The sequence below is a fragment of the Delphinapterus leucas genome, chromosome 3, assembly GCF_059928025.1.
Source record: "Delphinapterus leucas isolate spDelLeu-1000000601 "Yukka" chromosome 3, BTC_Dleu_Yukka2, whole genome shotgun sequence".
NCBI classification, from domain to species: domain Eukaryota; kingdom Metazoa; phylum Chordata; class Mammalia; order Artiodactyla; family Monodontidae; genus Delphinapterus; species Delphinapterus leucas.
This window is the reverse complement of record NC_143131.1, coordinates 110,991,836-111,004,029: the sequence shown is the minus strand read 5'-3', so window position 1 is coordinate 111,004,029 and position 12,194 is coordinate 110,991,836. Positions and strand designations below refer to the sequence as shown.

The window sequence follows — 12,194 nt, the reverse complement described above, 5'->3', positions numbered from 1 at the left end:
AGCTGCACGTTACTCAAGCCAGAGAAACAGAATCCATAGTTGGGACCACAGATGGTGTTAGAAGCTGCAGGGAGCTCCTGGTCAGGGAAGCTCACAGAGCACAGTGGCTTAGGCAGGCCAGCCTGGATGAGGATAAAGGGGGTGGGGTCAGTCAGGCATTTTCCCAGTACAGACTCAGATTTTTCCCACCTGACAGCCAAGATATGGGTATCCTGCAGGCCTACATCTCTCCATGGCATGGAGACTGTCCTGATGAACCACACAGATTAAACAGGGTTTAGGGAGGGGCAGGGTGTGGGAAGAGCCTTTCTTGGCCAAAGGGCTGGTGGTGGAGTTGTTCATGCTCAGAGGAGGGTGATCTGCATACTTTGTCATGTCCTTGGTGGCTCAGTTGCTCTGAGAGCATTGAGTAGAAGGGCCAAGCTCTATGCCTTGTATTCCCAGATGAGCGATGTGGAAGCTGGTGGTGCCACTGTCTTTCCTGATCTGGGGGCTGCACTTTGGCCTAAGAAGGTAAGTTCTGGTTCTTGTGGGTCAAAAGTTGAAGTGCAGAACTCAGACCTCATCCATGTCTCCTAGTCCCATTCTCTGGCCTGCTTGAATATCACTTTGAGGGGCCTTAGCCCCTTCCTGCCTGAACCCTGACCTGTGGTCTCAGCTTCCATCTGGCGAGATGGGATGGAGAGGGAAGTCCCTTTAGGGCCAGGTGGGATTCCAAACATCCACGCTACCGTGAAGGGTAGGTGCTTTCTGGGGAGCTTCTCTGTACTGGAGTGCCAAAGCCCTGTGCCCCTGGACATGGGAAAGTGAGGGTGTTTCTACTCAGGGAGGGCTCTTTGGTACTCGGGGTCAGATCCTTGAGCCCAATATCTAAGGGTGTTGTATGACAGGGCTTCTCTTTCCAGGGTACGGCTGTATTCTGGTACAACCTCCTGCGGAGCGGGGAAGGTGACTACCGAACGAGACATGCTGCCTGCCCCGTGCTTGTGGGCTGCAAGTGGGGTGAGTGGCTTAAGGTGTGGTGTTGGCCTCTGGGCTCTAGTGGTCAGCCTGAGACTCTGAGCTGGGAGACAGTTGCTGCTAAATTTTCACAAAGCCAAGACTGTCTCACTTTTTGAGATTTGGTTTTTTGTTTTTGTTTTTTCTTGCTAACAGGTAGTCCCACCCAGCCATGTTGCTGTCCACTCAGCTAGTTATGTGCCAAGACAGCTGGTTGGGAACACTCCCAGAGATGCGTAGAGAGCTAAGGAAGCCCCAAGGAAGAATAGCTACATAAGCTTCGTAGGTCCAGGAGGGCTCCCCAGAAAAGTGGACTCTGGCAAGGGTTCAGAGGTTGCAGTGGGGGAGAACTGAAAACAGAGAGGAGAGAGTGTCCCAGGCAAGCAAAACCCACGTGGAACAAGGCACAGGCTAAAACGAGCATCAAGGTGTGGGGGCTGGCTGCCTTTGTCTCTTGTGCAAGGGGAGGCCCGTGGCACAGGGGCCAAGAGATGAGGCAAGTCTAGGACCAAACTGTGGAGGCTGAAGTTGAGCTTTATTCTGGAAGCAGCTGTGGTGAGTCATAGAGAGGCTTGAAGCAGGATGTGACAGGAAGTGATCACAAAGAGATAAGTTTATAGCCCTCTTGGAGAGTTATGGGGATAAAGAGTGATAGGTTCAGAGAAAATTAAGCAAATGAAAAAGAAAATGAGAAAAGAAAAAGTTGTACAAGAAAGCAAATATAAGTACAGTTGACCCTTGAACAAAGCAGGGGAGGAGCTTGAAGATGGCAGAAGAGGGCTTCCATGGTGACGCAGTGGTTAAGAATCTGCCTGCCAATGCAGGGAACACGGGTTCGGGCCCTGGTCCGGGAAGATCCCACATGCCGCGGAGCACCTAAGCCCGTGCGCCACGACTACTGAGCTTGCGCTCTAGAGCCCGTGAGCCACAACTATAGAAGCCCATGCGCTTAGAGCCTGTGCTCTGCAACAAGAGAAGCCACCGCAATGAGAAACCCACACACTGCAACGAAGAGGAGCCCCTGCTCGCCGCAAGTAGAGAAAAGCCCGTGCGGAGCAATGAAGACCCAACGCAGCCAGAAAAAAGAAAAAAAGATGGCGGAAGAGTAAGATGTGGAGATCACCTTCCTCCCCACAAACACATCAGAAATACATCTACATGTGGAACAACCCCTATAGAACACCTACTGAACGCTGGCAGAAGAACTCAGACCTCCCAAAAGGCAAGAAACTCCCCACATACCTGGGTAGGGCAAAAGAAAAAAGAAAAAACAGAGACAAAACAAGAGAGATGGGACCTGCACTAGTGGGAGGGAGCTGTGAAGGAGGAAAGGTTTCCACACAGTAGGAAGCCCCTTCATGGGTGGTGGAGGGGGGAAGCTTCAGAGCCACGGAGGAGAGTGCAGCAACAGGGGTGCAGAGGGCAAAGCAGAGGGATTCCTGCACAGAGGATTGATGCCAGCCAGCACTCAACAGCCCGAGAGGCGTGTCTGCTCACCCACCAGGGGGTGGGGGTGTGGGACCTGGGAGCTGAGGCTCGGGCTTCAGGGGTCAGACCCCAGGGAGAGGACTGGGGTTGGCTGCGTGAACACAGCCTGAAGGGGGTTAGTGTGCCACAGCTAGCCGGGAGGGAGCCCGGGAAAAGGTCTGGAGGTGCCGAAGAGGCAAGAGACTTTTTCTTGCCCCTTTGTTTCGCAGTGCGCAAGGAGAGGGGATTAAGAGCACTGCTTAAAAGAGCTCCAGAGACGGACGTGAGCAGTGGCTATCAGTGCGGACCCCAGAGATGGGCATGAGACACTAAGCCTGCTGCTTCAGCCACCAAGAAGCCTGTGTGCAAGCACAGGTCACTATCCACACCTCCCTTCCTGGGAGCCTGTGCAGCACACCACTGCCAGGGTCCCATGATCCAGGGACAGCATCCCTGGGAGAACACACGGCGTGCCTCATGCTGGTGCAACGTCATGCTGGCATCCGCCACCGCAGGCTTGCCCAGCATTCTGTACCCCTCCCTCCCCCCCGGCCTGGGTGAGCCAGAGCGCCCTAATCAGCTGATACTTTAATCCCATCCTTTCTGAGTGGGGAACAGATGGCCTCAGGCCACCTACACGCAAAGGCAGCGCCCAATCCAAAGCTGAACCCCAGGAGCTGTGTGAACAATGAAGAGAAAGGGAAATCTCTCCCAGCAGCCTCAGGAGCAGTGGATTAAATCTCCACAATCAACTTGATGTACCCTGCATCTATGGAATACCTGAATAGACAACAAATCATCCCAAATTGAGGCAGTGGACTTTGGGAGCAACTATATATTTTTCCTTTTTCTCTTTTTCTGAGTGTGTACGTGTATGCTTCTGTGTGTGATTTTGTCTGTATAGCTTTGCTTTTACCATTTGTCCTAGGGTTCTGGTTTTTTTTTTCTTTTTAGTATAGATTTTAGCGCTTGTTATCATTGGTGGATTCGTTTTTTGGTTTGGTTGCTCTCTTTTTTATTATTAATTTAAAAAAATTTTAATACCTATTTTTTATTTTAATAACTTTATTTTATTATTATTATTATTTCCTTTCTTTTTTTCTCCCCTTTTTTCTGAGCCATGTGGATGACAGGGTCTTCGTGCTCTGGCTGGGTGTCAGGCCTGAGCCTCTGAGGTGGGAGAGCCGAGTTCAGGACATTGGTCCATCAGAGACCTCCCAGCTCCATGTAATATCAAACGGTGAAAATCTCCTAGAAATCTCCATCTCAACGCCAAGACCCAGCTCCACACAACGACCAGCAAGCTGCAGTGCTGGACACCCTATGCAAAACAGCCAGGAAGACAGGAACACAACCCCACCCATTAGCAGAGACGCTGCCTAAAATCATAATAAGGTCACAGACACCGCAAAACACACCACCAGATGCGGACCTGCCCACCAGAAAGACAAGATCCAGCCTCATCCACCAGAACACAGGCACTAGTCCCCTCCACCAGGAAGCCTACACAGCCCACTGAACCTACCTTAGCCACTGGGGACAAACACCAAAAACAATGGGAACTACGAACCTGCAGCCTGAGGAAAGGAGACCCTAAACACAGTAAGTTAAGCAAAATGAGAAGACAGAGAAACACACAGCAGATGAAGGAGCAAGGTAAAAACCCACCAGACCAAACAAATGAAGAGGAAATTGGCAGTCTACCTGAAAAAGAATTCAGACTAATGATAGTAAAGATGACCCAAAATCTTGGAAGTAGAATGGAGAAAATACAAGAAACGTTTAACAAGGACCTAGAAGAACTAAAGAGTAAACAAATGATGAACGACACAATAAATGAAATTTAAAACTCTCTAGAAGGAACCAATAGCAGAATAACTGAGGCAGAAGAATGGATAAGTGACCTGGAAGATAAAATAGTGGAAATAACTACTGCAGAAGCAGAATAAAAAAAAAGAATGAAAACAATTGAGGACAGTCTCAGAGACCTCTGATACATCTGGGACAACATTAAATGCACCAACATTCAAATTATAGGGGTCCCAGAAGAACAAGAGAAAAAGAAAGGGACTGAGAAAATATCTGAAGAGATTATAGTTGAAAAACTTCCCTAATATGGGAAAGGAAATAGTTAATCAAGTCCAGGAAGCACAGAGAGTCCCATACAGGATAAATCCAAGGAGAAACACGTTAAGACACATATTAATCAAACCGTCAAAAATTAAATACAGGGCTTCCCCGGTGGCGCAGTGGACATGGGTTCGTGCCCCGGTCCAGGAAGCTCCCACATGCTGCGGAGCGGCTGGGCCCGTGAGCCATGGCCGCTGAGCCTGCGCGTCTGGAGCCTGTGCTCCGCAGCTGGAGAGGGCACAACAGTGAGAGGCCTGCATACTGAAAAAAAAAAAAAATTGCAAAGAAAACATTAAAAGCAGCAAGGGAAAAATAACATACAAGGGAATCCCCATAAGGTTAACAGCTGATATTTCAGCAGAAACTCTGCAAGCCAGAAGGGGGTGGCGGGACATATTTAAAGTGATGAAAGGGAAAAACCTACAACCAAGATTACCCAGCAAGGATCTCATCATATTTGATGGAGAAATTAAAACCTTTACAGACAAGCAAAAGCTAAGAGAATTCAGCACCACCAAACCAGCTCTACAACAAATGCTAAAGGAACTTCTCTAGGCAAGAAACACAAGAGAAGGAAAAGACCTACAATAACAAACCCAAAACAATTAAGAAAATGGGAATAGGAACATACATATCGATAATTACCATAAATGTAAATGGGTTAAATGCCCCAACCAAAAGACATAGACTGGCTGAATAGATACAAAGACAAGACCCATATATCTGCTGTCTACAAGAGACCCACTTCAGACCTAGGGACACATACAGACTGAAAGTGAGGGGATGGAAAAAGATATTCCATGCAAATGGAAATCAAAAGAAAGCTGGAGTAGCAATACTCATATCAGACAAAATAGACTTTAAAACAAGGAGACAAAGAAGGACACTACATAATGATCGAGGGATCAATCCAAGAAGAAGATATAACAATTGTAAATATTTATGCCCCCAACATAGGAGCACCTCAATAAATAAGGCAAATACTAACAGCCATAAAAGGGGAAATCGACAGCAACACAATCATAGTAGGGGACTTTAACAACCCACTTTCACCAATGAACAGATCATCCAAAATGAAAATAAATAAGGAAACACAAGCTTTAAATGATACATTAAACGAGATGGACTTAATTGATATTTATAGGACCTTCCATCCAAAAACAACAGAATACACTTTCTTCTCAAGTGCTCATGGAACATTCTACAGTATAGATCATATCTTGGGTCACAAATCAAGCTTTGGTAAATTTAAGAAAATTGAAATCGTATCAAGTATCTTTTCCGACCACCACACTCTGAGACTAGATATCATTTACAGGAAAAAATCTGTCAAAATTACAAACACATGGAGGCTGAACAGTACACTACTTAATAACCAAGAGATCACTGAAGAGATCAAAGGGGAAATCAAAAATTACCTAGAAACAAATGACAATGAAAACATGACGACCCAAAACCTGTAGGATGCAGCAAAAGCAGTTCTAAGAGGGAAGTTTATAGCAATACAATCCTACCTTAAGAAATAGGAAACAGCTCAAATAAACAACCTAACCTTACACCTAAAGCAAGTAGAGAAAGAAGAACAAAACCCCCCCAAAGTTAGCATAAGGAAAGAAATCATAAAGATCAGATCAGAAATAAATGAAAAAGAAATGAAGGAAACGATAGCAAAGATCAATAAAACTAAAAGCTGGTTCTTTGAGAAGATAAACAAAATTGATAAACCATTAGCCAGACTCATCCAGAAAAAAAGGAAGAAGATTCAAATCAATAGAAATTAAAAAGGAGAAGTAACAACTGATACTGCAGAAATACAAAGTATCATGAGAGATTACTACAAGCAACTCTATGCCAATAAAATGGACAACCTTGAAGAAATGGACAAATTCTTAGAAATGCACAACCTTCCGAGACTGAACCAGGAAGAAATATAAAGACTGATCACAAGCAGTGAAATTGAGATTGTGATTGAAAATCTTCCAACAAACAAAAGCCCAGGACCAGATGGCTTCAAAGGCGAATTCTCTCAAACATTTAAAGAAGAACTAACACCTATCCTTCTCAAACTCTTCCAAAATATAGCAGAGGGAGGAACACTCCCAAACTCATTCTGCGAGGCCACCATCACCCTGATACCAAAACCAAAGATGTCACAAAGAAAACTACAGGCTAATATCACTGATGAACATAGATGAAAAAATCCTCAACAAAATACTAGCAAACAGAATCCAACAGCAGATTAAAAGGATCATACACAATGATCAAGTGGGGTTTATCCCAAGAATGTAAGGATTCTTCAGTATACATGAATCAATCAATGGGATACACCATATTAACAAATTGAAGAATAAAAACCATATGAACATCTCAATAGATGCAGAAAAAGCTTTTGACAAAATTCAACTCAAATTTATGATAAAAACCCTCCAGAAAGTAGGCATAGAGGGAGCTTACCTCAAATAATAGAGGCCATATATGACAAACCCACAGCCAACATTGTCCTCAGTGTTGAAAAACTGAAAGCATTTCCACTAAGATCAGGAACAATACAAGGCTGCCCACACTCACCACTATTATTCAAAATTGTTGTGGAGTTTTAGCCACAGCAATCAGAGAAAAAAAAGAAGTAAAAGGAATCCAAATCGGAAAAGAAGAAGTAAAGCTGTCACTGTTTGCAGATGACTTGATACTATACATAGAGAATCCTAAAGATGCTACCAGAAAACTACTAGAGGTAATCAATGAATTTGGTAAAGTAGCAGGATACAAAATTAATGCACAGAATCTCTTGCATTCCTATATATTCTTATATTCCTATAATGATGAAAAATCTGAAAGTGAAATTAAGGAAACACTCCCACTTACCATTGCAACAAAAAGAATAAAATACCTAGAAATAAACCTACCTAAGGAGACAAAAGACCTGTATGCAGAAAACTATAAGATACTGATGAAAGAAGTTAAAGATGATACCAACAGATGGAGAGATATACCATGTTCTTGGATTGGAAGAATGAACATTGTGAAAATGACTATACTACCCAAATCAATCTACAGATTCAATGCAATCCCTGTCAAACTGCCACTGGCATTTTTCACAGAGCTAGAACAAAAAATTTCACAATTTGTATGGAAACACAAAAGACCCCAAATAGCCCAAGCAATCTTGAGAAAGAAAAACGGAGCTGGAGGAATCAGGCTGTTGGACTTCAGACTATACTACCAAGCTACAGTAATCAAGACATTATGGTACTGGCACAAAAACAGAAATATAGATCAATGGAACAGGATAGAAATCCCCGAAATAAATCCACGCACATATGGTCACCTTATTTTTGATAAAGGAGGCAAGAATATACAACAGATTAAAGACAGCCTCTTCAATAAGTGGTGCTGGGAAATCTGGACAGGTACATGTAAATGTATGAGATTGGAACACTCCCTAACACCATACACAAAAATAAGCTCAATATGGATTAAAGACCTAAATGTAAGGCCAGAAACTATCAAACTCTTAGAGGAAAACAGGCAGAACATTCTATGACATAAATCACAGCAAGATCCTTTTTGGCCCACCTCCTAGAGAAATGGAAATAAAAACAAAAATAAATGAGACCTAATGAAACTTAAAAGCTTTTGCACAGCAAAGGAAACCATAAACAAGATGAAAACACAACCTTCAGCATGGGAGAAAATATTTGCAAATGAAGCAACTGACAAAGGATTAATCTCCAAAATTTACAAGCAGTGCATGCAGCTCAATATCTAAAGAAACGGACAACCCAATCCAAAAATGGGCAGAAGATCTATATAGACATTTCTCCAAAGAAGATACACAGATTGCCAACAAACATATAAAAGAATGCTCAACTTCATTTATCATTAGAGAAATGAAAATCAGAACTACAATGAGATATCATCTCACACCAGTCAGAATGGCCATCACAAAAAATCTACAAACAATAAATGCTGGAGAAAAGGGAACCCTCCTGCGCTGTTAGTGGGAATGTAAATTGATACAGCCACTATGGAGAACAGTGTGGAGGTTCCTTAAAAAACTAAAAATAGAACTACCATACGACCCAGCAATCCCACTACTGGGCATATACCCGAGAAAGCTATAATTCAAAAAGAGTCATGTTAACACAATGTTCATTGCAGCTTTATTTACAATAGCCAGGACATGGAAGCAACCTCAGTGTCCATTGATGAATGGATAAAGAAAATGTGGCACATATATACAATGGAGTATTAGTCTGCCAGAAAAGGAAACGAAATTGAGTTACTTGTAGTGAGGTGGATGGACCTAGAGTCTGTCATACAGAGTGAAGTAAATCAGAAAGAGAAAAACAAGTAATGTATGCTAACACATATATATGGAATTTAAAAAAAAGAAAAAAGGTCATGAGGAACCTAGGGGCAGGATGGGAATAAAGACTCAGACCTACTGGAGAATGGACTTGAGACCATGGAGAGGGGGAATGGTAAGCTGGGACAAAGTGAGAGAGTGGCATGGATATATACACACTACCATATGTAAAACTGATAGCTGGTAGGAAGCAGCCACATTGCACAGGGAGATCAGCTCAGTGCTTTGTGACCACCTAGGGGGTGGGATAGGGAGGGAGACACAAGAGGGAAGAGGTATGGGGATATACATATATGTATAGCTGATTCACTTTGGTATAAAGCAGAAACTAACACACCATTGTAAAGCAGTTATACTCCAATAAAGATGTTGAAAAAACCCCCCAAAAAACAAAGCAGGGGTTAGGGGTGCTGACCCTCTGCACAGCTGAAAATCCGTGTCTCTTTTTTTTTTTTTTTTTTGGCGGTACGCGGTACTCTCACTGTTGTGGCCTCTCCAGTTGCGGAGCACAGGCTCCGGACGCGCAGGCTCAGCGGCCATGGCTCATAGACCTAGCCGCTCCGCGGCATGTGGGATCTTCCCGGACCGGGGCCGGAGCCCATGTCCCCTGCATCGGCAGGCGGACTCTCAACGACTGCGCCACCAGGGAAGCCCCCGTGTCTCATTTATAGTTGGCCCTCCATATGCACGGTTCCTCCATATCCAAGGTTCTGCATTTTCAAATTCAGCCAATTGCGGATCATGTAGTACTGTAGTATTTACTAATGAAAAAAATCCGCATATAAGTGGACTCGCTCAGTTCGAACGTGTTGTTCAAGGGTGAGCTGTATCATCTATTTGGTAGCTCAAGTGTGAGTAATATTTACATGACATAATAATGTAAATACTGAATATTAAGTTAACTAGAACTTGTGATTTAACTATATTGGGGGATGGGAGGGGGATCTATGTATTTTAACAGTGGTGTAAAAAATTCCAAATCTCCATATTCTATGGTAGACTGTCAACATATAAGATCTAAAGTTGGAAGTCAAGAAATAACATTATGTTTTAGAAAAATGAGGATAAATATCAGAAGAAACAAGAGTTGAATGTTAGAGGAAGTGGGGATTGGTGGTGGGAAGGAGTAGGTAGGAGATTGCTATTTATCATTATAAGCCTTGTAGAACAATTTGAGTTTTTCAACTAAGTTCGTGTATTACTTACAAAAATTAGTTATTATTAATTGTATTTTAAAAGTACTATGACTTCATTAGTACATTAAAAGCAATTTGTTTTTTCATTCATTATGAAAGAGTCTATATTGAGAAGTGAAATTGTGGTTTGTGAACATGTAAGACACAAGTTTAGGTGATAGTGCTAGCATCAGCTCTGCTTCTCTGCTACCCACAGAACACAAGATTGATCTGCCGGCCCAGAGCTCCTGAGGTTGACATCCAGGCCCTCCACAATCCTGACAGACTTCCTCGTCTCTTACCTTTGAGTTCCCACCCACCCCATCCCAGTAATATCAAACTTGTTGGGGTCTTTGACATATACCAGTGTGGATCATGCCTTGATGTCTTTCTCATCCTGTTCCCACTTCCTAGACCCCCTTGGTATAGGAACCACCTATTCTGTCCATCTTCTTCCCTGGATAACTCCTATTCAGGGAGTCCCAGCCCTGGGGTTTCCTCTTCCCCCACATGGTTAGATGCCCTTTGGCTCTGTTTCCATAGCAACCTACACACATGTATCGTGTGTCACTGACAGAGTTTTGTACGATTATCTCTCTTTCTCACCAGCTCCTAAGTAACTTGATGCCCGAAACCAAGTCTTAGTCATGTCTGATTCCCAGGCCCAGTGTAGGAGTCATCAAGAAGGAATCATTAATTTTGGCTGCTGAACCAACAGGATTGTAACGTACTTTCTATCTGTTCACAGTCTCCAATAAGTGGTTCCATGAACGAGGACAGGAGTTCTTGAGGCCATGTGGATCAACAGAAGTTGACTGACATCCTTTTCTGCCCTTCACCTCCCTGGCCCCACAGCCCATGTTGTCTTCAAGTTCAACGTGACAGACCCCCTCTACTTTCCAGCCTTTGTCAGGCGGCTCTTTGGAGGCGTGAATGTTTGTCTGGAGCAGAGATGGTCCTGGGGAAGGTCCTGGGTGACTTGGGTGACCTGGGTCCCAGCCTCACCTGTCAGCTATCTCTGGTCGCAAGGGTAGGGTTGGAGCAGAGTCAGGTGGTCTAGTACCTAGCAAGGTGCTTTTGTACCTCAGGTGCTTTAGGTGTGAGATGTTTCAGTGAACCAAAGTTCTGATACCTTGTTTACGTGCTTGTTTTTATGGAATTTCTATTAATGTGGCTTTAACCAAAAAATAAAATGTCCCTGCCAGAAGCCTTAAAGAGCCTTATTTGGAGTATTTTTTTAAGACGGGGAGCTTTTACCAAGTTCACCATTTCCTATGCATCTTCTCTGTACAGGCAGAATCTAGGTAATGAATACTTGAGTGGCAAACCTGAAGTTAGGTTCTAGACCAGGTTTCAACACTTATTTTTTCTCTAAGCTTCAGTGTCCTTTCTGCAAAGTAAGGGAGACAGTCCCTCCTTGCATCTCAGAGAACATAGAGATCATGTATGTCCATGATTGTGATGCTGTTATAATTTGAAATTTCTAACTTTAAAAATTTGAGATATACACACAATTGTTTGTGATACATAGACGTACAGTTTAAAGAATATGCAGGTGAGCACGAGCACCCATGTCACCATCACCTGGGTTAGAGAAGAGATTATTTTCAAATTTACACCTCAGGACCTGCTGTGAGTCCCTCCATGATCACATTTCTGACCTTGCCCCCATACCTCAGTGGTAACCATTGTCTAGTGATTTGTGGTAGTCATGCTTTTGCTTTTCTTTGTAGTTTTACTATATGTGTCTATATCCCTAAATAAATAGTAATAAAAAATAAAAAATAATTTTATTTTAGATAAAATTTATTTTAAAATAAAAATTTTATTACTAAATAAATAGTAATAAAAAATAAATAAAAAATTTGTTTTCCCTTATTTTGAACTTTCTGTAATGGAATCAGTATATTTTGGGGGGTGTTTGGCTTCGTTTATTTTACAGTTGTTTCTAGGGTTCATTCATGTTACTGTGCAGCTGTAGTTTATGTTAACTCGTGTAGTTCAGTTCTGTTAGTGTATTTGGTAGGACAGCACCATATTATAGCTGATATACT

The 12,194-nt window shown here is 43.1% G+C and overlaps 1 protein-coding gene across 16 annotated transcripts in view; it reads left to right on the top strand.

Annotated features, from left to right (window-relative positions):
- The window catches only part of P4HA2 (prolyl 4-hydroxylase subunit alpha 2), a 78,558-nt gene extending 67,203 nt beyond the window's left edge, over positions 1–11,355 (top strand). For 9 of the 16 annotated variants that reach the window (XM_089909290.1, XM_089909293.1, XM_089909289.1 and 6 more), the window contains 3 exons: positions 445–513; positions 906–1,002; positions 2,697–6,052. In XM_089909290.1, coding sequence (XP_089765416.1) covers positions 445–513; positions 906–1,002; positions 2,697–2,791 — 261 coding nt within the window. In that variant the 3' untranslated portion in view covers positions 2,792–6,052. The other 7 variants (XM_022588740.3, XM_089909297.1, XM_022588739.3 and 4 more) reach the window with 4 other exon arrangements.
- The last annotated feature ends 839 nt before the right edge of the window (positions 11,356–12,194 follow it).